General features: G+C 37.7%; 2 protein-coding genes and 1 long non-coding RNA gene across 8 annotated transcripts in view; 2 read left to right on the forward strand and 1 right to left on the reverse strand.

Moving 5' to 3' along the window:
* Nucleotides 1-19,965, forward strand: part of LOC116181749 — a 38,843-nt gene extending 18,878 nt beyond the window's left edge. For 2 of the 5 annotated variants that reach the window (XM_031502169.1, XM_031502171.1), the window contains exons 8-22: nt 38-929; nt 1,075-1,289; nt 1,336-1,527; nt 1,576-1,740; nt 1,886-1,963; nt 2,012-2,275; nt 2,331-2,538; nt 8,545-10,268; nt 10,344-10,541; nt 10,590-10,874; nt 10,927-11,016; nt 11,070-11,417; nt 11,464-11,615; nt 19,363-19,531; nt 19,750-19,965. In XM_031502169.1, the coding sequence (XP_031358029.1) occupies nt 38-929; nt 1,075-1,289; nt 1,336-1,527; nt 1,576-1,740; nt 1,886-1,963; nt 2,012-2,275; nt 2,331-2,538; nt 8,545-10,268; nt 10,344-10,541; nt 10,590-10,874; nt 10,927-11,016; nt 11,070-11,417; nt 11,464-11,615; nt 19,363-19,531; nt 19,750-19,779 (5,010 nt within the window). In that variant the 3' untranslated portion in view covers nt 19,780-19,965. Of the gene's footprint in view, nt 1-37; nt 930-1,074; nt 1,290-1,335; nt 1,528-1,575; nt 1,741-1,885; nt 1,964-2,011; nt 2,276-2,330; nt 2,539-8,544; nt 10,269-10,343; nt 10,542-10,589; nt 10,875-10,907; nt 11,017-11,069; nt 11,418-11,463; nt 11,616-19,153; nt 19,323-19,362; nt 19,532-19,749 lie in introns of those variants that run through there. The other 3 variants (XM_031502170.1, XR_004147325.1, XR_004147326.1) reach the window with 3 other exon arrangements.
* LOC116181751 lies at nt 7,458-8,075 on the forward strand. The gene is made up of 2 exons (XR_004147327.1): nt 7,458-7,668; nt 7,725-8,075. It is a non-coding gene; the product is annotated as an uncharacterized LOC116181751 (long non-coding RNA).
* Nucleotides 19,966-22,203: 2,238 nt separating the features above from the next.
* Nucleotides 22,204-23,456, reverse strand: LOC116181755. Of its 2 annotated transcripts, XM_031502176.1 has the most exons (4): nt 23,298-23,456; nt 22,994-23,249; nt 22,610-22,943; nt 22,205-22,555 (listed from the first exon to the last, which is right to left on the reverse strand). In XM_031502176.1, the coding sequence occupies exons 1-3, from the start codon at nt 23,399-23,401 to the stop codon at nt 22,629-22,631; spliced, it is 675 nt and encodes a 224-aa protein (XP_031358036.1). In that variant the 5' UTR covers nt 23,402-23,456; the 3' UTR covers nt 22,205-22,555; nt 22,610-22,628. The 2 variants fall into 2 exon arrangements, with proteins under 2 accessions (XP_031358035.1, XP_031358036.1); XM_031502175.1 differs by having other exon boundaries at nt 22,204-22,943.
* Nucleotides 23,457-23,461: the final 5 nt, after the last annotated feature.

A 23,461-nucleotide genomic window follows, 5' to 3' on the forward strand; every position in this document is an offset into this window, starting at 1 on the left:
TTCATCGGCGAATCTTCCACTGTACAAATAATTATAGGCTCAATCTATGGCACATTTGAATTGCCCATCGTGCATGCAAGGAGCCTGGATGGATCAGTGGGGGAACATGTGCGACTCATCCTGTTCGGGCAGCAACCTCAGCTTGAATATGCCTCCGGGCGGTTACCCGATGTGGATGGGTCCCTGGCATGGTCATCCGCCAGCGGGAATGTATCCGTACCCCGTAGCCATGATGCCGCCTCCGGTGCCCAGAGCGGATTCCCCCCCTCACAGTGTTAAATCTCGCAAGTCGTACAACAGGCGCAAATATCGAGACGAAGACGAAGATACGGACGATGACTTCGACGAGAGAAGATCAATTCGTAGCGACAGGAAGTCACGAGGAAGGCCGCCCAGGGATACCAATTCGATACCGCGCGAGGTAAGACGAAGAGCGCCCGTCGAGAGAGGAGACCGCGTTTCTCTACCACCCAGGGGGAGGCGTAGCGTTCGCGAAACATCCAGCTCCGAGGAGTTTCCGGTTGACAGCCGAAAAGATACAACACCAATGGAAGAGGACGAAGAGGACCCGATCCGCGTGGAGGATTTTTCAGAGCCTGATATTGTCGAAATACCAGTCGATAGATGGGAATGTGAGCACTGCACTTACGTTAACGATGCAGGTACGCGCGTTTGTTCGATCTGTTGCAAAACGCCCACCTCTGCCGACATTAAAATTATACAAAGTAGCCCCAAAGGCAGAAGGAAGCCAATCATTGTAGAGGAAGAGGAGACGGAAGTGAAGACGCTTCAGCGTACCAGATCATGCGACGACCAAATGAAAGATTGTAGCGAAACCGAGTCGGTCTTGAACAAATTTAGCAAACAAGTGAGTTTGGTTGATAAACTCGAGGATATCGACATGATCGAAACGATAGACAGAAAAAAAGGTAGGCTTAATAAAAAGATATCATTTTGGCCGGGAACGAAATAACCGAATGCTTTTGTTCAGTTAATAGTGTCTTAAAATTTACTAAAAATTTGTGTGTGTTATTGGTGTGCGAATAACAAAATAACAAAGTCCTGTTGTTACAGGAAGTGAAACGGAACAGTTTGGAGCTAATTTAACTGTTAACTCACAAAGTGATAAAGTCGAAAGTGAACGCGAAACTGTGATTAATAATCAAAAAGTGTCTACTGCCACCGGGCCTTCTCCTCCTAGAGAAATTGAGCCGATTAAACCAGAAGTTGCGCTATTAACTACTATGTCCACAGGAACTTCACCTCCACCACAAACAATTTCTACTCAAGTAGGTTGTTTGCTGTGGAACGTTATTTTATAGTTTTGCTTTGTAGACGTACGACGTACTACCACTACCCGAAGCGAGGCGAGCTTCGTCACGCTCATCAAAAGTTAGAGCACGATCTTGCAGCCGAAACAGCAGAAGGCAGGAGTTTGTGCGATCTCATTCTTTGCACGCCGGTGGGAATCACGACTGGGGTTCAACCGAGTCGTTAGGTCGACAGTCGTTCTCGAGCGATTCTCAGGTACTCGTCTTGTTGTTGGTGAGACACTCGCTTTGAAGTCAGTTCCAGAGCCTGCCGGGTACTCCACCGAGGGTACTAACACCAGGTCGTTTCGATTACACCACCCACTTTGACCGAGGTTTTACAAAGGAAAAGCCCTACCACTTGGATTACCACAAACCCGACATCAACCGAAGAGCAAGTTACAGTGACCTTCGACACAAGGATTATAGGGTTTGACTATAATTCTTGTTCCATCATCTTCATTTTTTATTTTTTATTTTACATACTATGTAAGGCTTTGGTTTCTCATCACATACCATTAACAAACATCATCCGTTGCACTCTTTGGAAGGATCTAAACTAAAATCTTTTATAGAATGAGTATCACAATCGCATGGATTTTAATCACGACAACCTACAAAGACAAGGGTTCGAGCTGGTGAAACTACTGAGAGTAAGCGAACAATCCCATTTTTTGCTTTGATTAACATTGGAAACATAGGAAGCCGAACACTACAAGTACACAGCCGACGAGCTTCAGGCCGCTCTACTGCATTGCGGTGAACAAAATCCAGTCGACTGGCTTTGCCAAAATTGGCACGCAAAGATAGCGAGCGTTCAAACCCTGTCGACGCAATTAGGTCGCGAAGGTCCGATGAACGTTGTCGGTACGGTTTCTGAAGTTGAAGCCCGAGACGCCCTTTGTTTGCATAAGGGGAGTGTGTGGCCTGCTGTCACCGAGTGCGTCGAGCAAAGGCAAAGGAAGGTAATTATTTAATAACTTTAAATGTACCAATTTGTGTATCTCCCTTTTGTTTTAGTATACCGAGTTGGCTTCCAGAGGAGATTTTAGTCGTGAGGACATTGTGACAGTATTAACGGCACACCATGGCAACGTGGAGGAGGCTTTTTCTGAATTGAGCAAAACTCAAATAAAACCGTTCTTAATGCGAATTTGGGGACCGCCGGTTGGTACAGAGAATGAAGCTGGTAATGAGGGGGCCACCTTGCAACATATACGGGGGGAAGGTACGAAATTTGCTTATAGTAATATTAGTAATAACATCTGCTATTAAAAGAGTTTTTTTAATGCCTTTACTGCAATGGGCATTGTTTATTAATAATGACTTTAATACAGGGTGTTTTTTTGGGAGCTTTAGGTAAATATTTCTGGGAAAGTAAAATAGGTAGGTTTTTGAAAATTTGTACTTAGGAGCTCTGAAGGCCGAATTGATGTAAAATATTTTCAAAATGGCCGCACTTCCTGAAACACCGGAGGTATATGGTAACTTCGTTATTTTAAATGGCAACACCTATTTTTTATTGCATTTTTGGATTCTACGTGAAATTTCAGGTTTTGATACCAACATGTCGATATCTGCCATTTGTGGTTTTTAAGTTATTTTGACTTTAAGAAAAAAAATGGCGGATGCAGATGGTACCTTGATAATTGATTACTTGAAAACGGTTGTAGTCATGGCAACATGTTTTTAGCAGTGCATAGAGAATGAATAGGGCTTTCTCTTAGTGTACTTAAAAAAAAGTTAAGTTGCTTACACCTATGGAGATCCAAATTTAAGGAACTACAAAGACTAAAAACTCAGTTTTTCAAAGTGGAATGACCATGTTCTTACTATTGCATGAGATAGAGAATCTTTAACAGTTTCTGATTTATTTCCATTTCATTGAATTGATCTCGGAATTGATGCCATCTTTTTCGCATTTTCTTTTTAGTAGTTGGCCATGATTTTATAACAATCGAATTTTAAACAAATCAAGGAATGGATTCTTTAGTATCATTGATTCTAGTCTAAATAATTCATTAATAAATAACTAACTTGTTAAGGATATAGGACGGAAAATTTTTGAAAAATCTAGACAGAGTCGTTCAACTGAATTTCTCAAACAACGTATTTGTAAGTCTGGAAATTAAGAGAGGTAATCTGTTCTAGCAACAATTCCATACCAAAAATGTTTCAACGAAGTTTTTTATATTTTGCATTGAATTTATTTTGTTAATCTTGCATTTGCAATTCAATTCATTTTCTAAATATTCTCTTGTAGAGCTTTGTATCACTTGTGCTTCAACGGTTTGTAGTGCATTTGGGGGTACAACATTTCCAAAATTCATACAATTTCGTTACAGTGTTCGAATGAATGTACGGCAAGCACGTGCCGCGATTCTGTCCATTTCACCAAAAATAACAAGTCCAAAATAGGTGAAACCACTGCGAGTCATTTTTCGATTTTTGAAGAACTTATGTTAACCTATAACAGTAGGTGACGGATTAGTGTCACTAGATTTGTTTAAAATTCAATTGTTATAGAATCATGGCCGACTACTAAAAAGAAAATCCGAAAAAAATAGTGTCAATTCAATAAAATGGGAATAAGTCAGAAACTGTTAAAGATAGCTATAGGAACATGTATTGTCAAAATATGCCCATTTCGATTCTCTATCTCATCCAATAGTAATAAAATGGTCATTCCATTTTTAAAAAACTGAGTTTTTAGTCTTTAAAGTTTCATAAATTTGGATCTCCATAGGGATCGTACGCAACTTAACTTTTTTTAAAGTGCACTGAAAGAAAGCCCTATTCATTCTCTATGCACTGCTAAAAATAGGTTGCCATGACTACAACCGTTTTCAAGTAATCAATTATCAAGGTACCATCTGCATCCGCCATTTTTTTTCTTAAAGTCAAAATAACTTAAAAACCACAAATGGCAGATATCGACATGTTGGTATCAAAACAACTGAAATTTCACGTTGAATCCAAAAATGCAATAAAAAATAGGGGTTGCTATTTAAAACAACGAAGTTACTATCTACTTCCGGTGTTTCCGGAAGGGCGGCCATTTTGAAAATGTTTTAGATCGATTCGCTCTTCAGAGTAACTCCTAAGTACAAATTTTTAAAAACCTACCTATTTTACTTTCTCAGAAACGTTTAACTACAGCTCCCAAAAAAACACCCTGTATAGTCGACTACACGCTTTTATAAAGTAGTGGGTGTGTCGGTTTATTTTTACGCTCCTATTTATTTAATAGGTCATATACGCATCATACCAATGCTGATTTAGCACATAGGAATAGATAGGATCCGATAGGGAATACTCCCACACGCTTACCCTTTACCCTATGTATCGACCATACTTGATCAACTTCATGACGTTGCATTTGTTTCCACTACTCATGCTATCTACCTCCCTTAGTGAATTCCGTACGTAGGGTGCACAATTAGCCAGGGGCGGACTGGGTAACTGCGGGCCAGGTGGAATTGCGTAGGGGGGAGGGGAGGGGGGGGTTAGCTCTGAGGTGCACCACAAAAACATTTTAAAGTACTCCTTTCTCGAAAATAAATATACCATACATTTTTTTTTAAATTGCAGCTGATAATTACAAGTAACAAAATATACAATCCACACGAGGTGCGTCGCCTATCATTGTATTTCAGCACTTTCAAAATACCACGACAAAAAATGATAAATTCATTGTAAAACACTTCAATTAAAACAGATTTTTTTAACAACCTATATCAACCCCAATTAGAGAAACGTGTTAATACGAGTAATTCATTAATAGTGCGAGAAACTAAATACAGCACATACTTATAAATTTCCAACGGGCCATTATGATCTACAGGCTAGGTGGCAATCGCCACCCGCCCCACCGTGCCAGTCCGCCCCTGTGTAAGCAACTTAACTTTTTTTTAAGTACACTAAGAGAAAGCCCTATTCTTTCTCTATGCACTGCTAAAAATGGGTTGCCATGACTACAACCGTTTTCAAGTAATCAAAAGGTACCATCTGCATCCGCCATTTTTTTTCTTAAAGTCAAAACAACTTAAAAATCATAAATGGCAGATATTGGGTATCAAAAGAACTGAAATTTCACGTAGAATCCAAAAATGCAATAAAAAAATAGGGGTTGCTATTTAAAATAACGAGGTTACTATCTACTTCCGGTGTTTCCGGAAAATATTTTACATCGATTCGGCCTTCAGAGTAACTCCTAAGTACAAATTTTCAAAAACCTACCTATTTTACTTTCCCAGAAACGTTTAACTAAAGCTCCCAAAAAAACACCCTGTATAGTCGACTACACGCTTTTATAACGTAGTGGGCGTGGCGGTTTATTTTTACGCTCCTATTGATTTAATAGGCATATACGCATCATACCAATGCTAGTCATACCTAATTTAGCACATACCCTCATCTTAGGAATACTCCCAGACGCTTACCCTTTACCCTCTATATCGACCATACTTGATCAACTTCATGACGTTGCATTTGTTTCCACTACTCATGCTATCTACCTCTCTTAGTGAATTCCGTAAGCAGGGTGCACAATTAGCAACAAGTCCCAAATTAACTTGCTAGAATTGCCAGGTAATGGGTCATAATATTTATAATGGGGTCATCCCGCCTTCATTTTTTATTTCTAATCTACAAAGTACATTAAAAATAAAAAGACCCGTGTGTCCTCAATTTTTATTTGCGAGTAAAATAAACCCAAAATAAATTATTGAAAAGCTGTGTTTTTAGTCCGAATTTGAAACGCTTCAGTCTAAATACGTCACAAACCTACAACCAATCACGTAGAAGTGAGCCGGCAACCTTACGCGAGGGTCTGACGTTTGTCAGATTTGACGTTTTAAGAGGGATGTTTAACTGCATCTAACACGAAAGTGAACGACAAGTGACAAGTGCCTGTGACAGATGACGCAAGTTACAAATGACATTCTCCTGCAATATTGCCAAGTCGTTATGTCATCTGAATGGTTCTAGGAGCTGATTGGTTGGGCTTATTACGTCACAGAGCCCGCCACAATCATATCGTTTTGAATAAACCCTTAAAACCGCACATGTTCATTATTTTTTTGCTAATCGGTCTCTATTTTTAAATAAACTTTTACGGTCCAAAAAAATGTTTTATGGTTTCAGGTACACGCTTATTAAATTAGAACTGCGGAATTCAACTATACTGTAAAGTCCCCATCCGAGGAAATTGTTGCGTTATCGCTGCGGAAAAAGCGACTATACTGTCAGAACGTGCTCAAATTGCAATAATCCACTCTATGAGTCTTCAAACTTCAATCACCAGGGAAACGGGACTCGAAGTGTCGCCAGTCGTCTTCTCCCATTATGTCGACGACTTCTTCTTATGAAGGCAGTTCTCGAATTTTGTGACTTCTCATGCCCATGGTGATTAACGACCATATCTAAAAATCTCGATATTGGGCCGTTCTATTTTAGGACCGTTAGATTCTGGTGCAATATAAACGCTTGCTTGCATCCTGAAACTATAATCTGTACTGTAGCTAATGAAACCACCAGTAACAGTACTGGTTGTGTTGATGTTGTCATATAACAATGGAAATAGTGCCCGATGAGGCGAGATGTGGGGCATTTCTCAACAAGTTCAACGCCTATTACTACCCAGTTTCGCCGCAGCATTATTGAACCTTGTCCATGGTCCTCAGTATGCCTAGTTAAAAAAAGACCGACAGCGAAATGCGGAACAAAAAAAGACGCTTACCCTTTACCATATGTATCGACTATATTTGATCAACTTCGGGATGCTAAGTATCTTAGCTCGATCAATATAAAATACGCTTACTGGCAGGTGCCGAACCTTCCCGAGATTATACAGCCTTCACGGTAGAGGTTTGTACAGGTTTTGTAGAATGCTGTTTGGGTTAACCAATGCGCCAGTCAGATGGCAACCCTTATTGATAATGTGTTAGGTGCCGATTTTCAACATTCGGTACTCGTGTATTTAGACGACATTATGATTGTTTCCTCGGAATAAAGTCAGAAAAGGTTTTTTATCGTCTTCGAACAGTCGGCTTAATGGTCAACCAAGACCAACCTATTGCTTAGCGCAATAAAAATATCTGGGTTACCTGGTAAGCAAAGACGGGTTGCGTCCAGATCTCGAAAAGCTATTTTGAAAATTCTTTCACCTCAGAATGTTGCGAAAATTAGACGTTTTGTTGGAATTGCGAGTTGCAGCCAGATTTTAATAATAACCCTTTCATCCTGCAAACAGACGCTTCTGCTTATGGATCAGGTGCAGTTCTTTCCAGGGTGAACGCGTTATTTGTTGCCTTTGGGAAAATCCACTACCGAACGCGAGAGTTAGGGCAGTTATTTGGTCCGTAGAGAAATTACAACACTACTTAGAAGGTGTAGAGTTAACCGTAGTTACAGATCACCATTACCTTCTGTGCTTACAAGATTCTCAACGTCTCGATTAGCAGGGTGGGCACTTCGATTGCCACCACACTAATTTAAGATGACATCCCGTTTGGTCCCCGTTTCTGCCGATTCAATCACACCCCACAAATAGAAAATTCCAGGACATAGGCGGTCGGGCACTGGCGAGTAATCTAAATCAGAATTACGGCACAGGAAAACGGTAGGGATTTCCCAAAGCGGGAACGGAAGCACAAATTATCTAACGAGAGACAAAACAAAGGAAAACAAATCCCTCTTATAATTAACGAAATGAAAATATCGAGGAAAATATCAAACGCTTACCTTTAAAAGTAAGCGGTTCGGTAACATAAATCAAAATTCTTTTGAATACCGACCAATCGGTAAAAATGCAAAATTGACCACTACGACAATATCCAAAAAGATCGAAAGATCCCCTCTAAACCAAGCTCATACCTTTTATAGGAATCCCCAAATACTAGAAGGGAGCTCTTCTCGTCCAAAAACTAAAACTTCTTTATTAATTTCTCGGCTTCAGATCATCATAAAAATCCGGGACCAGCCCCAAAATTCATTCTAATTAAGCGCGCTTCGTTTGACACCAACCACGACTTATTTTGATAACGTTTGCTGCAACACTACGGTTAATTATACTCGCTTAAATAGCCGGACTGAAATTCCGAAACGCGGTAGTTCAGTTAATACCGATTGCGTCCTGGAATTTTGGAATTTTTTGAACATTATTACATAAAGTTTTCATTATTTGTCACACAAACCAAACTACATCTAACATTCAACTTATCATGTATTACAGGTAACGACAAAAATAAGGAAATACATCCACAAGTGATGGAAAATGCTAAAGCGGTGAGTTCACCTATTACTATTAATTTAGGACCGACGGAAGGCAAACAGGACGTACAACTTAATCAAATTTCTATAGATTTAGAAAACGGTGTGCCTCGATTAGATGTAAGTGACAATACAAGTACACCCTTACAAAAATTTCACCAATTAGAAAATGAACTAATAACATCCGTTGCAAATATCGAACTAATCGATAAAACAAATTCTAGTCAAAGTGAAGCGCGACAGGAAAGTGTAGAGGTGCCCGTGAATGAGAAAGAGAATAAAATTATCGTTGAAAAAAGTGGCACGGTTATACACATTATTGAAAATTCAAATAACTCCAATTCCCCCGTTACCGTGGTGAACAAATCGTTTGAGGAGGATACGGAATCGGAGTCGTCGAGTAGCAATGAGGAGTTTATTGACGCTGAGTATACAAACGAAGGTGTAATGATCGCAGAGTCGGCTAGCAAAAATTTAGTTAGCACACTAAATATCGTACTGAGCACAAATAGGGATGATGACGTAATTGTATCCGATGCAAACCCGATCATTAGTGATGATCAACAGTTGATAGTAACCACTAGTGAAGCCGTGCAGGAAAGTTCAACACAACATTCAGTAGATGATGAGATTGAAAGTGGAATTCCAAGTGAAGAGGTTGAAGTAGTTTTAGACAGTGGGACTTCATCCACAAATCCGCCTCCGGTAAACCAGACTGAAATTGCAATCACACCCGAAGAACAGGTTCCAAATTTTTCCCTTGAGACACTCGCCCCCAATGAATTTCACACTGAAAATGAACCGGAAGGATCTCGTAGCTTATCTCTAGAAGTCAATTTGTCCCCAAACCTAACCCCAGTAGAAGTGATTCCGAATCCATTAGAAGAGTTAACACTCGAGAGAAACGACGAGACTCGCAATACTCAGAAGCACTCAGAGAACGAGGAAATCATTCCGAGACGGAAAACGAGAAAGAAAAGACGTCGAGGTTTGTCGAAGACGTTAACAAAAACGGACACGGATCAATTAAAGACCCAACCTTCAAAGGGGGAGGAACAGCCGAAAACCTCCACAAAAATTCAACTGGCCCAAAATTCGCAAATGACCATAACGGCGCGACCGTCGAAAATTCCAATTTCTCGCCAAAGATCGATATCGAAAAACGATTCGAGTAAGTACAGCAAAATTCCGATAAGAACAAAAAGAAACTCGGAGCGAGTCGGGTCTTCGTCCGAGGACGAAAAGCCGAACGAGCAGCGCATCGAGGCGATAGCCGCCGAAATGACTCACGCCGCGAACGCAGTCAAAGAGCTCACCCGGCAACTGAGCAATCCCACCGTTGCGACTAGGAAAGCGAACTTTGTCGCGACAAAAGGCAGCTCGATTGAGTCGACCACAAGCTCCAAGCAGTGCTCGTACACTAAATCCTTGGGAAACGATAGTGAGTCGTCGGTTTCGGACAGTAACATTGAGGATTTACTGTCGGGGAGCAATGAGGACTTCGATGACTACGAAGAAGAGCGAACCCATCACTTTATCGAGGAAACCTGCGAGACCGATCTCATATCGGAAGAGGAAGAGCAACCACCGCCCGTGGCTAATAATGACCCTCAAGTGCATACCGAAATTTTAACCCGTGACTTGCATGTCGAAGTAAAAACTCCAACGGCCCTTGAAGTTATGGAGGTAAGCATTAACTTCCAACGGGGATTACGCTAACCACTTCTTCGTCTAATTTCTGTTTATTATCCCATAAAACAGAGACAGGCCCGAAGACTTCTAGCCGAAGGACAGGTGGCGTCGTACCAACAAGCCGAGCTCGCTGTCTCCTTAATGACGTCGAAATTTTCCACTGAAGAAGCGGTGGAAGCTGTTAGGGAGTGCAACTCGTTGGATTCGGCGATTGCGTACTTGCAGCAAGACTGTGAGCTGTGCACTGGGCGGTACTCAGTGAATCAGGTTCGGACTCTCATTCAACTGGCATTGTTCCCTAAAATTGTATTGCAGATGGTTTCGTTACTCAAGTGCACTCACCGTTGCTGTCGTGACTGTGCCAAAAACTACTTTACAATTCAAGTGACTGATAAAAACGTGATGGATTTGGCCTGTCCATTCTGTAACATGCCCGATTTAAACGGAGACAATGTCACCGAAGATGAGGTCTCCGAGTATTTTTCCAACTTAGATATTTTGCTTAAGGGAATATTAGATTCGAATGTACACGAGCTGTTCCAACGCAAACTGAGAGATAGGACTCTTATGCAGGATCCCAATTTTAAATGGTGCGTTCAGGTGAGTTCAAAATAAACAACGCGCGCTTTTAAGATTTTCTTTCGTGTTGCAGTGTTCGTCGGGTTTTATAGCGAATCCTCGTCAAAAACGTCTTATTTGTCCCGACTGTCGTAGTGTAACCTGTGCTAGTTGTAGACGTCCCGTAAGTATACTTTTGGTGGTGCATTAACTTAGGTATTTGTTTCTCCTGGACAGTGGGAGAAACAGCACGAAGGTATCTCCTGTGAGAAGTTCGCCGAATGGAAAGACGCGAATGACCCGGAATATCAGGCGTCGGCGGTAGCCAAACATTTGGCCGAAAATGGAATTGACTGCCCCAAATGCAAATTTCGATACTCACTGGCGAGGGGCGGTTGTATGCATTTCACGTGTACGCAGTGCAAGCACGAGTTTTGCTACGGCTGTGGTAAACCTTTCATGATGGGGGCGAAGTGCGGCGTTAGCGATTATTGCGCGAAACTGGGACTTCACGCCCACCATCCCAGGAATTGCCTATTCTATCTTCGGGATAAAGAGCCCAACGAATTACAACAACTCCTAAAAGTATGATGAAATGAGAGCGACGACCCGGGTCTAATTTGGTTTATAGGAGCATCAGATACCCTTCGATACAGAGGTCGCAAATGAAAGCTCGACAGCCATCTTGAAATGTGTGGTGTTGTTACAGAAGGAAACACCTGCAGGGCTTGTGGATACGATATGTAGCAATGAAGTTAGTGTAGGGCAAGCGGGACTTTGTCGGTAGGTTTTTTCAGTAGAAAACATCCATCTCTTACTCTATAATTGGCGCACCCATGAAACAGTGTGTCCCAGATCGGGTGAGATTGCATGGGTAACTTTCTTATTGTTAAAGATAGAGAATGGGTTAAATGGACTATGTTTTGCAGTTTTAGATGCTTATTTAAAATTCCCTTATGGGTTACTGTCTTTGATACGCTTCATTTAGAATTGATGTTAAAAAAAATTCAAGATGGCTACTTTTGAGGAACATTTACCAACTTCCTAAAGTTAAATAGGCGCCATATTGGATTTTAGATCATTTGATAGATTTTTTAATTCTGTTTTCAACGAGCTATAAGATTGAAAATAAGATACCAGTTATATCAACGGTTTTTATATTTTAATCAAGTGGGCTGTGATGAATTAAAAAAAAACAAAACCAAATCTATTCAAGGCAACACAACAATGAAAATAATTATCAGAGGGGCGCACTCATGGAAGGGGGGTTTGGGCGTTACAACTCCCTCCAAAATGTTATATAAGTAGGCCTAGAAAAATTTTTAGACTTTTATGACGTCACTTATTGACTATCCTATTATCCGTACTTACATACCTACAAAATGGTGGTATAACTACAAACTATCCCCTCGAAAAAATGTCACGCCAATATCCAGTTAAACACATTTCAAGACACTTCGCTTTACTTTACACAATGATGCCATTGAGGCATTGTCCCCATGTCACATTTTGTAGGTGGTTTATCCGTAAGAATATCGAAACTAACTGCAGTTTCACCAGTTAGAGCTCGAGTTAGAGTATATGGGCAGATGAGTCTAATTTTTCTCTGCGGAGTGTTCAAATCGACATAATGAACATTACTCAGCACAGGAAAACCTACATGTTGCCGAAATGAAGTTATGTAATTGGACCGGCATTATTTACAAATTCTCCAATAAACTTCCTTACAGGATTTTCGAGACAACATATGTTTCACTGGCTGCCCAGGTCACAATTCACGAATTGTGTACATTGTACAGGGTGGCCAACTAAGAATGCGAGGTACTGTATCTGAGAATCTATCCATCGTAGAGGCTTGCTGTAAAAAAGTCGACGATAATCTGAACAATTTTTGTTTGAAAATTTTTCCTGTATCTCTAAAAATGAAGTGGGGGGGGGGGGTATTCAAAGGTTTCCGTAAAGAACACCCTGTATCTCCGAAACGGCTGAGCCGATTTAAACAAACTCGGGTTAGTTCAAAAGAGCTATTCTTCAGCTACAACTATTATACTATTTGAAGTTTTGTTAGTTTCACATATCACCGCTTGAGGGCTTTTTTCGACATTCCGACAGAAATGGTTCATTTTCTCAAAAAAATTAAATGCATTGTTTCGATTTTTTTTTCATGAAAAAGTAGCTAAATGATGCCTAAACAAACTAGCGAAAACAGCATCTTGATATCTTGAGAATCCACCTTAGGGCCACAAATTATATAATAAAAATAATTCCGGAAAAATTAGCTTAAAAAAATAAAATTTTGAGGGTATAAAATTTTCTTTGGCCTAAATTTTAGGTTAGGAACAAGATATCGAGATGCGGTTTTCGCGAGCTTGTTTAGGCATCATTTAGCTACTTTTTCATGAAAAAAAATCAAACCAACGCATTTAATTTTTTTGAGAAAATTAACCATTTCTGTCGGAATGTCGAAAAAAGCCCTCAAGCGGCGATATGTGACACTAACAAAACTTCAAATATTATAATATTTGTAGCCGAAGAATAACTCTTTTTAATTAACCCGAGTTTGTTAAAATCGCCTCAGTCGTTTCGAAGATACAGGGTGTTCTTTGCGGAAACTTTTGAATACCCCTCACCACTTCATTTTTAGAGATACAGGAAAAATTGTCAAACAAAAAAGGTTCAGATTATCGTCGTCTTCAAAGACCGGACTATTTGTTAGGTTAATATAGCGGAATTCACAGAAACATCACTTTTTTAGATTCCAGATTGCATTTACGCCCCCTAGCGGTCATTTCAGAAACTTAAAAATATTTTCTAGATTTTTCTCGTGGCCGTTTTAGTAATGATTTTTTTACCGCAAGCCTCTACGATGGACAGGTTCCCAGGTACACTACCTCGCATTCTTATTTGGCCACCATGTACATTAAAGAATAAAATGGAAGTAGCTACAACTATAATAAAAATAGGTAATAACGTACACAACTGCGCGAAGCCGTTCTAAAGACGTGTTATAGTATCAATGGCAACACGTTGCCTAAAGTAAACTGTCTTGAAGTGTGTTTCACTAATAATGGCCAGTATTTTAAACATCTGATGTAATTATTTTCATTGTTTTGTTGCCTCGAATAGATTTTGTTTTTTTTTATTCATCACAGCCTACTTGATTAAAATATAAAAACCGTGGATATAACTGGTATCTTATTTTCAATCTTATGCTGTGATAGCTCGTTGAAAAGAGAATTAAAAAATCTATCAAATAATCTAAAAATGCAATATGGCGCCTATTTAATTTTACGAAGTTGGTAAATGTTACTCAAAAGCAGCCATTTTGAATTTTTTTTAACATCAATTCTAAATGAAGCGTATCAAATGTATATAAAACTTTTTTTTATATCTCTTATACTTTCTAAGATAATAAGACATTAAAAGAAATGACCAATTTTAGTTTTTTTGAATGTACGTGTTCGACATTTTGAACTTCCACAAGCAAATTTTAAATAAGCATCTAAAACTGCAAAACATTGTCCATTTAACCAATTCTCTATCTTCAATTATAAGAAAGTTACCCATGCAATCCCACGCGATCTGGGACACACTGTATATTAATTTTGTCCTTGACTTTAGAACAGCCAAATTTTGGGCTTCATTTCAAAAATCGAGCCCCAAATTTCGAACCAAAAGTCTCAAGTTTTCCAGCACTTGAATTATACAACTTTTACCGCCCGCACGTGAGTAAGGGAGGTATTGCCATTGAATTTATAGCTCAAATTCAATGGTATTGCATTGAAGTAAAAAAAATAACCTCTCCCTTTTTTGACGGAAGCACACGTTTTGAAGCACCAGAAATCCGAATGAAACAAAATCCCCGGTCTCATGGTGACAGTCACAATTGTAGGGAAATGGTAATTGAATTTTCCTTTGGAATACCTCCCAGGGCTCCCAGACACTCCGCGCCATGTTGCATTGTCTCCCAAAACCGTCTACCTCACCACTTCCTTTTTCGGTAAATTTTCGCGAAATTTGATTATTCAAAGTATCCGGACCAGTCAATTCCGTGTATAATTGGATTATTCACATCCTGAATAATCATATAATTGTCTCACTAGATGCGCTGCGCATCAAATATTAAAAAAAAACATTCTTCCTTGAAATGATATTCTAATTAAAGTTATTTAAACAATAAACTCGCGCAAAGGCAATTCTAACTTTAAATTCCTGATTCCAAGCAAAGAACGGTCAAGATCAAACTCCTTAAACTCCAAAGGGCCACTTAACAAAGTTTGAAAACACTTGAAATGCACTTTTGGCGCGGATCAATAAAACTAATCGTATTTGAGCATGAGATATCTCTCTGAATCGTTAAAGGGATCGAATAAACACACGACTTGCATGATTTTACATATGCAAAATTTTTTATACGGCCACAAATGAAATTAAACATAAATAATAGTTATTTGTACAATTAGAGAAAGAAAATGGAGAGAGAAAACACTTTTTTCACAAGTTTTACACATAATTTTTTCTGAAACTACAAACAAAATTGAATGACTATCGTATGCAATAATGTTTGACAGATTGTTTATTACTTTCCTCACTAGAGAGGAAAATTGCATTTTCTTCACCCTTTTTAGTGAGGAAAGCAGTTGTTTCTAAAGTAGTTTAAGAAAAAACAGTTGTTTTCTGATTAGAAAGCCACATTATCTCTAGACAGTTATTACATTAATCCTTTATCAAATAGACGAAATATCTAATAAATAGGGACCGGATTTATATGCATGAAAACACGTCAAAAATGCACATACATATACACGGTGTCCATTTTTCGAGTACCACTATGGGGATCTCACTTATCTTAAGAGATAGAAAGTTGGTTAAATGGGGGTAAAGTTGCCAATTTTCATGCTGAATAAGAAGCTGAAAAGACATTTCAAATAAATTCAATAGTTTTGAAGATATCTCAAAAAAACAAAAATGTCTGATTTTCGTTTTTATTTTTTTTATGATAAACTAATCGTAGTAGACATTTCTAATTAGCACATTATTCGGACACTTTAATGGAGATTTCAAATATGGCGTCCTGTTTTTAATTACGTTCAAGATGACGGAGAAACACGTGGCAACTTTAGTTTTTCTTATGGGCATGAATTTTGACATTTTGGGATTACGTCTTTTTTTCTCTTTACAACGATATATCACACATAGTGGTTCAGTATCACATTTTTCCTAAAAATACAATTTTTCATTTTTTCAGAAGAGTGCTTTGGAAAAACAAAACGTTCTTTTGTTGTCAACAAAAGTCTGACAGTTTGATCCATCTGTCTGGTTGCAGCGTTGTCAGCGAAGTAGCAATTCGATTTTCACCTCAACCGCTTGCAAAATTGCCTGCTCATATTAATTGGGTCTATCACCATATTGCTGTTTACATCTTTTAAAAGAACCATATTCGCCCAAGTTTTTATGCAGCAAAGAAAAATACCTCAAACTAGGTTGTTGCCCCTCTGGATAACGCTGCAAGTATGTTGCAGCAGTCATGTGGGCATTTCGATGAGAAGAGAAGTGTAGTAAATTTGGATCATATCTCTTTGATCTGCACTTGAAAAAGGCATTTTCGCATTACAACTAGCATAAACCTAAATGACACTACATGAAATAAGTCAACCTTTTGTTCACAACAAAAGAACGTTTTTTTCCAAAGCACTCTTCTCAAATAATTAAAAATTGTATTTTTAGGAAAAATGTGATACTGAATCACCATTGTGATATATCGTTGTAAAGAGAAAAAAAATGTGAAAATGCAAAATGGCGCCCATAAGAAAAACTAAAGTTGCCACGTGTTTCTCCGTCATCTGGAGAGTTATTAAAAACAAGATGCCATATTTGAAATCTCCATTAAAATGTGTCCGAATAATGTGTTAATTAGAAATGTCTACTACGATTAGTTTATCATAAAAAAAAATAAAAACGAAAATCAGAAATTTTTGTTTTTTTGAGATATCTTCAAAACTATTGAAGATATTTGAAATGTCTTTTCAGCTTCTTATTCAGCACAAAAATTAGCAACTTTGCCCCCATTTAACCAACTTTCTATCTCTTAAGATAAGTGAGATCCCCATAGTGGCCCCCATAGTGGCACTCGAAAAATGGACACCGTGTATATGCACAAAAAATATGGCAAAAAAGCATGAAGATATACATGAAAAATTAAATACTTAATGCACAAAAAATTATTGCAACTTTTTTAATTCAAACTATTTAAACATAAGCTGTATTAAAACAATTAATGATTACGTATTCTTCCAAGTGATCCATTTTAAAATTTGTGCGCCTATTACTTAGTACGTGGTTATACACACAGATGCATCTTTCCGCATCGACACGGGTAATTGGAGCGCACTTTAGTTGAGGTATCAGACGAGGTTCTACATTTAAATGTTCAACATTTTCCCCAGCCAACATTCGTCATATCATTTGTTGAACTTGAAAATTTGCTTGCATTATAAATTAATGCTGAATTGAACACCGCTGACGTTTTATTATTTAACAAACTTGGGTGCCATATTTTTTTGTATATCATTTATTTTTTTCCTTTTTTCTTTTTTTTTCTTTTTCTTTTTTTATTGTTTTCTTTTGTTCTGTTTCTATCTTATAATTGTTATTTTATTTGATTTATTATTTGTTTATAATTTATAAATAAAAATATAATTGTTGCAATTAGTACCTACCACTGGAAACTTGTTTTGTAATAAAAGTAGGTCAAAAAATTAATAAAATACTAATATATCTTCAATTTACACAAAAACCCCAAACTATTTTCTTTGCGCCAATATGATTCATTTTTGTTAGTTCGTGTAAATTATTGCTTTATTTTGAGCTGCATACAATATTTACGTAATGCATAAAAGCATGAAACCCGGTCTCTACTAATAAATCAAGTCGGAGCTGTCACAAATGCATTAGCACAACAGAAATTGAGATAAAAATTTGTCTTACCCTCAACAATTCAAAGAAAATACTCTTACTTTTATAATGAAATAAATAAACAAAACATCAGATACACAAATTCCTCTTGTGTTTATTCGTAAATAATCTCCAGAAATTGATTAACATGAGTTGTAATGAGCATTTGATTAATAATTAGACCACCCGCACATCATCCCAAGCGCCTGGATCAGTCTATGGTGGACCTAAACCTCATCAACGTCCCAAACCGAGGTTGTTTACATAGTAATATATCAAAGTGTTCTTAAGTTATCGTGCAAATGGACGGTCGGACATTCAGAATTTATTGACTTAAACTAATTATGTTACTAGATTTCAATCTTCAACTGACTGGATAACTTTTTAAATCTTAACCAATCAAATTTCTTTATTCAGCCGGTTAACTGAACTGAGATAGAACTATTCAGCCCCAAATGCATGAAAACCGAGCTGTGGTTTCTGCACTGTTCAAAACCCTTCCTTTCCCATGGGTGCGCCAGTGCTCTTTCTCTATGGTGAAGATTCTAGAATAATTAATATTTTGGCCCTATCTACCCATGGGGCCGGTATGTTCCAACATCCGAATTTGTTTAATCATTTATCCCTTCTAATTTCATTCAAATACAAATGCAGACGCACTCTGATGTGAAAAAATATCGGAGTTTAAAAACGACAGTTCTGAATGACCAACCAACCTTTTTTTTTTTTTTTAATAAATTGGGGATTTTCAAATACAGGGTGGCGCAAAAAGAACGCATGGATTTTAAATGGCTATAAGTTGGTTAATTTTAATCACACCAAAACAATCATCAAACAACCCAATTTGAGAGTTGGGTGTTAATAATAAAATTATAAAACACTTAACTAATTTTTAAAAATAACATCGGAAAGATGGCGTCCTCCTGCATGAATACACATTACAAGTCTCTCTTCAAAGTTTTCCATAACTTTGTTCAAAGTGTCCTGTGATACAGCGGCAATTTCTTCACTTATTGCAGCCTTCAATTCTTCGAGTGACCGAGGTTTACGACGGTAAACTTTGAATTTCAGGTGCCCCCATAAAATTTTCGTTGAACAGTGATGACAGATTCAGTTGATTTGAAATAGTGTTCAACAGCGAACACTCGATGCTGCACGTTCCACTGCTCCATTGCTACTAAAACTGGATGGAGGACAAAATGGCGTCGCTCGGCGGTCACTGACCGCTCCCCTCCACTGGTACTACGTTACTCAAATCCATGCGTTCTTTTTGCGCCACCTTGTACTTCCGATCAAACAGAAATAGTGGTTGGCCGTTAAGAGCCGTCGTATTTAAATAATACAAGCTTACGTTTGGAATTTTTCAGGATGCACTACTTAGAGTATCTTAGTTTATTAATAAGACAGCACAAATTAGAAACTATATCAATGTTATCCGCCGACGATTTAGAAACTGTAGTACGCCGAGCGGCGAAAAGGTTACCCCCTAACGCGTGGGGTACACCGAGAGAAATGTATCGTAAACGATTACTGCAGGTATCACCTTTTTTTCATCTGGTGTCTCTGTTGTGTATAGGCTTCACTACATCGAATATTTAGTTGGGCTCATTAGCAGATATAAACTGGACCCGGTCACGATTTTAGACTTGGTGGAGGTTAGTCAAGAGATACGAAGACGAGGCAGAGAGTTGCCCGACCGACCCGAAACATGCTCTGATCAGCAGTATTATAACATATGCGCTCAGGTAGGTTGTAGCTATTGTTCGGTCTGTCTGATCTGTTAATGTGCCCAACTAGACGCTTTGTAACTTTCTGCATGAACTTACTCATACCGTTGTGCTGCATGGAGATTAATACTGAAAGTTGAAGACAATGCAACCGATTTCTTCAGTGATCACTCACATTTAAAATGTGCATGGATGAATAAATTTTGGTTAACACAAGCTTGTTTATTGCGTTTCAGATTGTGAAAGATCAAATTCCACTGGAGTAATGCAAGATATGTCGGTCAATTAGTTGAATTCCAAAGTATATACCGGGCTGCTGGATGTGAGATTGCTTTTTTGTTACTGATGTCACTCATCATATAAATAGATGTTAAAATGTATTAACAAAACACTTTTATAGAATGATCTGTTGTACCCTTATAAATTATTACAATAAAAAAATACACAAAAAAGTTCCAGAGGAGACACAGTTGTGATACCCTCCAGTAAATTTTTCATCCCTTTACCCCTTTGTGAAAGAAACCTTTCAAAATTCCTCGCTACCCGTGGAAATTCGAGAGATCATTAGAAATTACTAATGATCCATTGAAATCTCCTTCAATAGGGAATATGCATGTAATTTTTTTAATCGCTGTTAGAACAATTCAATTTAACTTGTAAAATAATATTTAAAACGTTGACTTTATTCGATGTGTTTAAACGCCGCCACATTTTCAGCGGGCCTTGGATGACGTCACAAGCCAAGGCCAGTATTTGTTGCTTTTAGATCTAAGCATACACAGATTGCTAACCTTATGCATTTTTTGGGAAACAAATTTAGGTATACTTGAAGGCGCCCTCTATTGTGGAGCAGTATAAACATGTATCGTTTAAAACTGTAATGTGACGCTTATGGATTTATGCGTTAGATGTTGCTGAAACAAAATTAAAGCGCTAAAGTTTGCACAATTCGAATTCCTTAATATTCGTATTATTACAGTGATATGCAGTTCCAAGATTGGGCTACTAGTTCAAAAGCTACGGCCCTTTGAATTTTCTTTCGAAATTGGTTTCTAGTCTATAACCTTTGATTGAGAAGTCTGATCGAAAAAGTACGAATTGATTTGGATTCTACGCACCAAAATGAATAAGAAAAAGTTTTTTCCCGAGAAATTTTGGTGTAGTCGATTTTTGGTAAAAAAGGAAGGTAATACACTGCCTTTTTTTGAGCCCCGAAAAAAAAATTGTCTCAGATCGATGTATGTGTATGTGTAGATCTGTGCTTTTAGTGTTGATTTATTTAAACAGATTTTCAGTTGTAATAGCTATTCAGACCATGGAAAAAACTAAAAAACCATTTTATAGGTATTGTCTTGTACAAAAGTGCAAAAACACTATTAGAAATATTCCCGATAAAGTGTATTTTGCAGGTCCAAAAGGACGACTCCCAGAGCGTTCTCAATTTTTTTACAGTTAGTGAACCCTAAAACAACCTTTTTCAACAATTGTGCCGTTGATTCTTGCAAATCCACGGACTATGCAATTTTGTTTCAAAATCCGATGAATTTTCTTAGTTAACAAATGGAATAATTTCCAATATACCATAAGAAATTTAATCTATGGTAGGCGAATGGAAAGCCCTCGGAAACACCTACATTAAAAAGATACGTCCAAATCCGAGTTCACGAGAAATCAGCTTTTGACTTCGGACTTGTTTTCGACACAACAAAAAATGATTTTGCAAATCGGATCGCATCGAACGATTCTTTAAAGGGCGAGCTTTTTAATGCTTCTATTTTACCAAAATGTATGATTTTTACTAATCAGAACACCAAGGGCCTATTATAGAGTTACCTTCCTTGTTATATTTCGGGAGTTATTCATTTTGTTAGTTAACTAAACAAAATTCCACAGTGCATCAATTTGCAAGAATCATCGGGACAATTTTTGGAAATGGTTGTCTTAGGATTCCACCATCTGTAAACAAATGTAGAACGCTCTGGGAGTCACCCAGTTTAAAAGACCAAGTATCGTTTTGTAAATTTGTTTATTTAATTATGCAATAACTATATCAAATCTACGGTGATCGGGTTTGTTATATTGTTTTGTTATCAAAAGAAGTGGATACAGATTTTCAAAAAGATCAGATGAATTTTACTTAGTAATAACCAATTGAACATCTTCGGGATTGCTTTTTTATATTTTTCCATAAAAAACAATAACATGTGAAAATGAACGTTTCATACCCATTGTATCTTATAGAAAATTCAATTCTAAACCAATTCATTTCTCTTCATTTTTTCCCTTAGAGTAATAGTTAACGAGATAATTGAAGTCAAATGCGAAAAGAAACGACATCTTGCCATTTTTTCTTCGTTTTTTGTTTATACATAACAATATCTTCCGGGAGTTTTCGGCTAGGGGGGCTATAAATTTCGGATTCAGCGGATCTTTTTAAATAGAAGACACTTGATTTCGTTGAGTGAAATGACAACACCCAGCTCAATCTGCCCAAACTGTAATTTGACTGCACTAAGTACTTATGAATATTGATTGACACAACAAATGCGATCGCGTGGCAATTCCAAGACATGAATGATAAATAAAATAGAAACATAAAATTGATAAAATACATAGAACTGTAATAAAAAAAAACAAATATTGCTTTTTTCTTACAAGTGTTTTAATTCTTTTTTTAATAGCTTATTTAAAAATTTCATGGCACCCATTTTGAGAACCACTGCTTTAGTTAATAATAAATGGCGAGATAAATGGAATAGTTACATAAACAATGAAGTTTGCGAGTGCCAAATTCAAATTTGAATCAAGCAGCTTCAATATAACTTAAAAAACAAAAACTGATAAATTTTGAGTTGAAAATCACTCCTAATTCGAATCCTTAAATAATTTCAAACTGTAGGAAATTTGTTTTATCTCAAAACTCAACTGAGGATTCCAACTGTTGATCCTTAAATCCAATATTTGATCTAACATGGGAGTTCATGATTAAATGTAGAGTTTGAGCGTTAATTCAAACTTTGTCAGTTCAAACCTACAAAGGGACTGAATCGCTCATTATAAAAATAAGTGTATGAACAAAACTTTTATATACATTACCTATTAGAACAAAAGACAGTTAGATGCTATACAAAAATTGCTGCAGAGAGGACTCCGTTTTGATACCGTCGAGTAAATTCTTTAATTTCCTGTTTTTGTGCTTCAGCGATCCACTGTTAGGTTTAAATGCCGCAGTGTTCTTGGCAACTACAATTTTAGGCGCACATTCTTTCTGTTGTACCGATGAGACCGCAACTTCATCGAGTCCGGCAAATTTATCCTTCTTGCGACGTTTTTTATTTCGTATTGGCACAGGAGCAGGCTGTGCACGTTTTTTTGCGGGTTTCTTTATGTCGGTGGTTCGTTTGTTCGTACAAAAGCTACATATTTCGGTCTAAAATGTAAAACACATGAGCCAACAATCACGAAATTGTCCGAACTCACAAATGTGTTAAAACCAAACTGGGTCTTGTTTCGAATACTCCTCAAGTATTGCTTTTGGTACTTTGTCAGCTCCTTGCCGGTCTCGCGTTTTTTCACCAGCTTACGAGCAAACCTCCTAGTGATCCTCGATTTGGCTAGTTCACAGGACTTACCACGGCAGTCATACTCGATAAAGCAATGCGGACATCGTACTCGTGAGTTGGATACATCTGGCAGCTTCATCAGCTCGCGTTTTGATATATCGCAACATCTCGATCTGTACACATTACTAAAGTTTGTTTACAACAAATTTTATTTGACTTACAAATAAAAAGATTCTAAAGTTGATTTTGCGGGTGCAGGTAGCGTATTTAATAAACTGTATAAATATCTAACAGAATTTTCTTGGTGTAAATACGATCTCGACATTATCGTCAATGTGAATAAATGAGGTTAAGTTGCGAGTAGTTCCATTGTCCATTGTAGTTC

Source organism: Photinus pyralis, unplaced genomic scaffold (assembly GCF_008802855.1).
Source record: "Photinus pyralis isolate 1611_PpyrPB1 unplaced genomic scaffold, Ppyr1.3 Ppyr1.4_unclustered_Scaffold19, whole genome shotgun sequence".
Classification (NCBI taxonomy): Eukaryota; Metazoa; Arthropoda; class Insecta; order Coleoptera; family Lampyridae; genus Photinus; species Photinus pyralis.

Coding starts and splice junctions, on each gene's coding strand:
- LOC116181755 (XM_031502175.1), bottom strand. CDS start 23,401: ATGTCGAGATCGTATTTACACCAAGAAAATTCTGTTAGATATTTATAC. Junction 23,250..23,297: donor ACTTTAGAATCTTTTTATTT/GTAAGTCAAATA, acceptor TAATGTGTACAG/ATCGAGATGTTGCGATATAT. Junction 22,944..22,993: donor AGTTTGGTTTTAACACATTT/GTGAGTTCGGAC, acceptor TTTACATTTTAG/ACCGAAATATGTAGCTTTTG.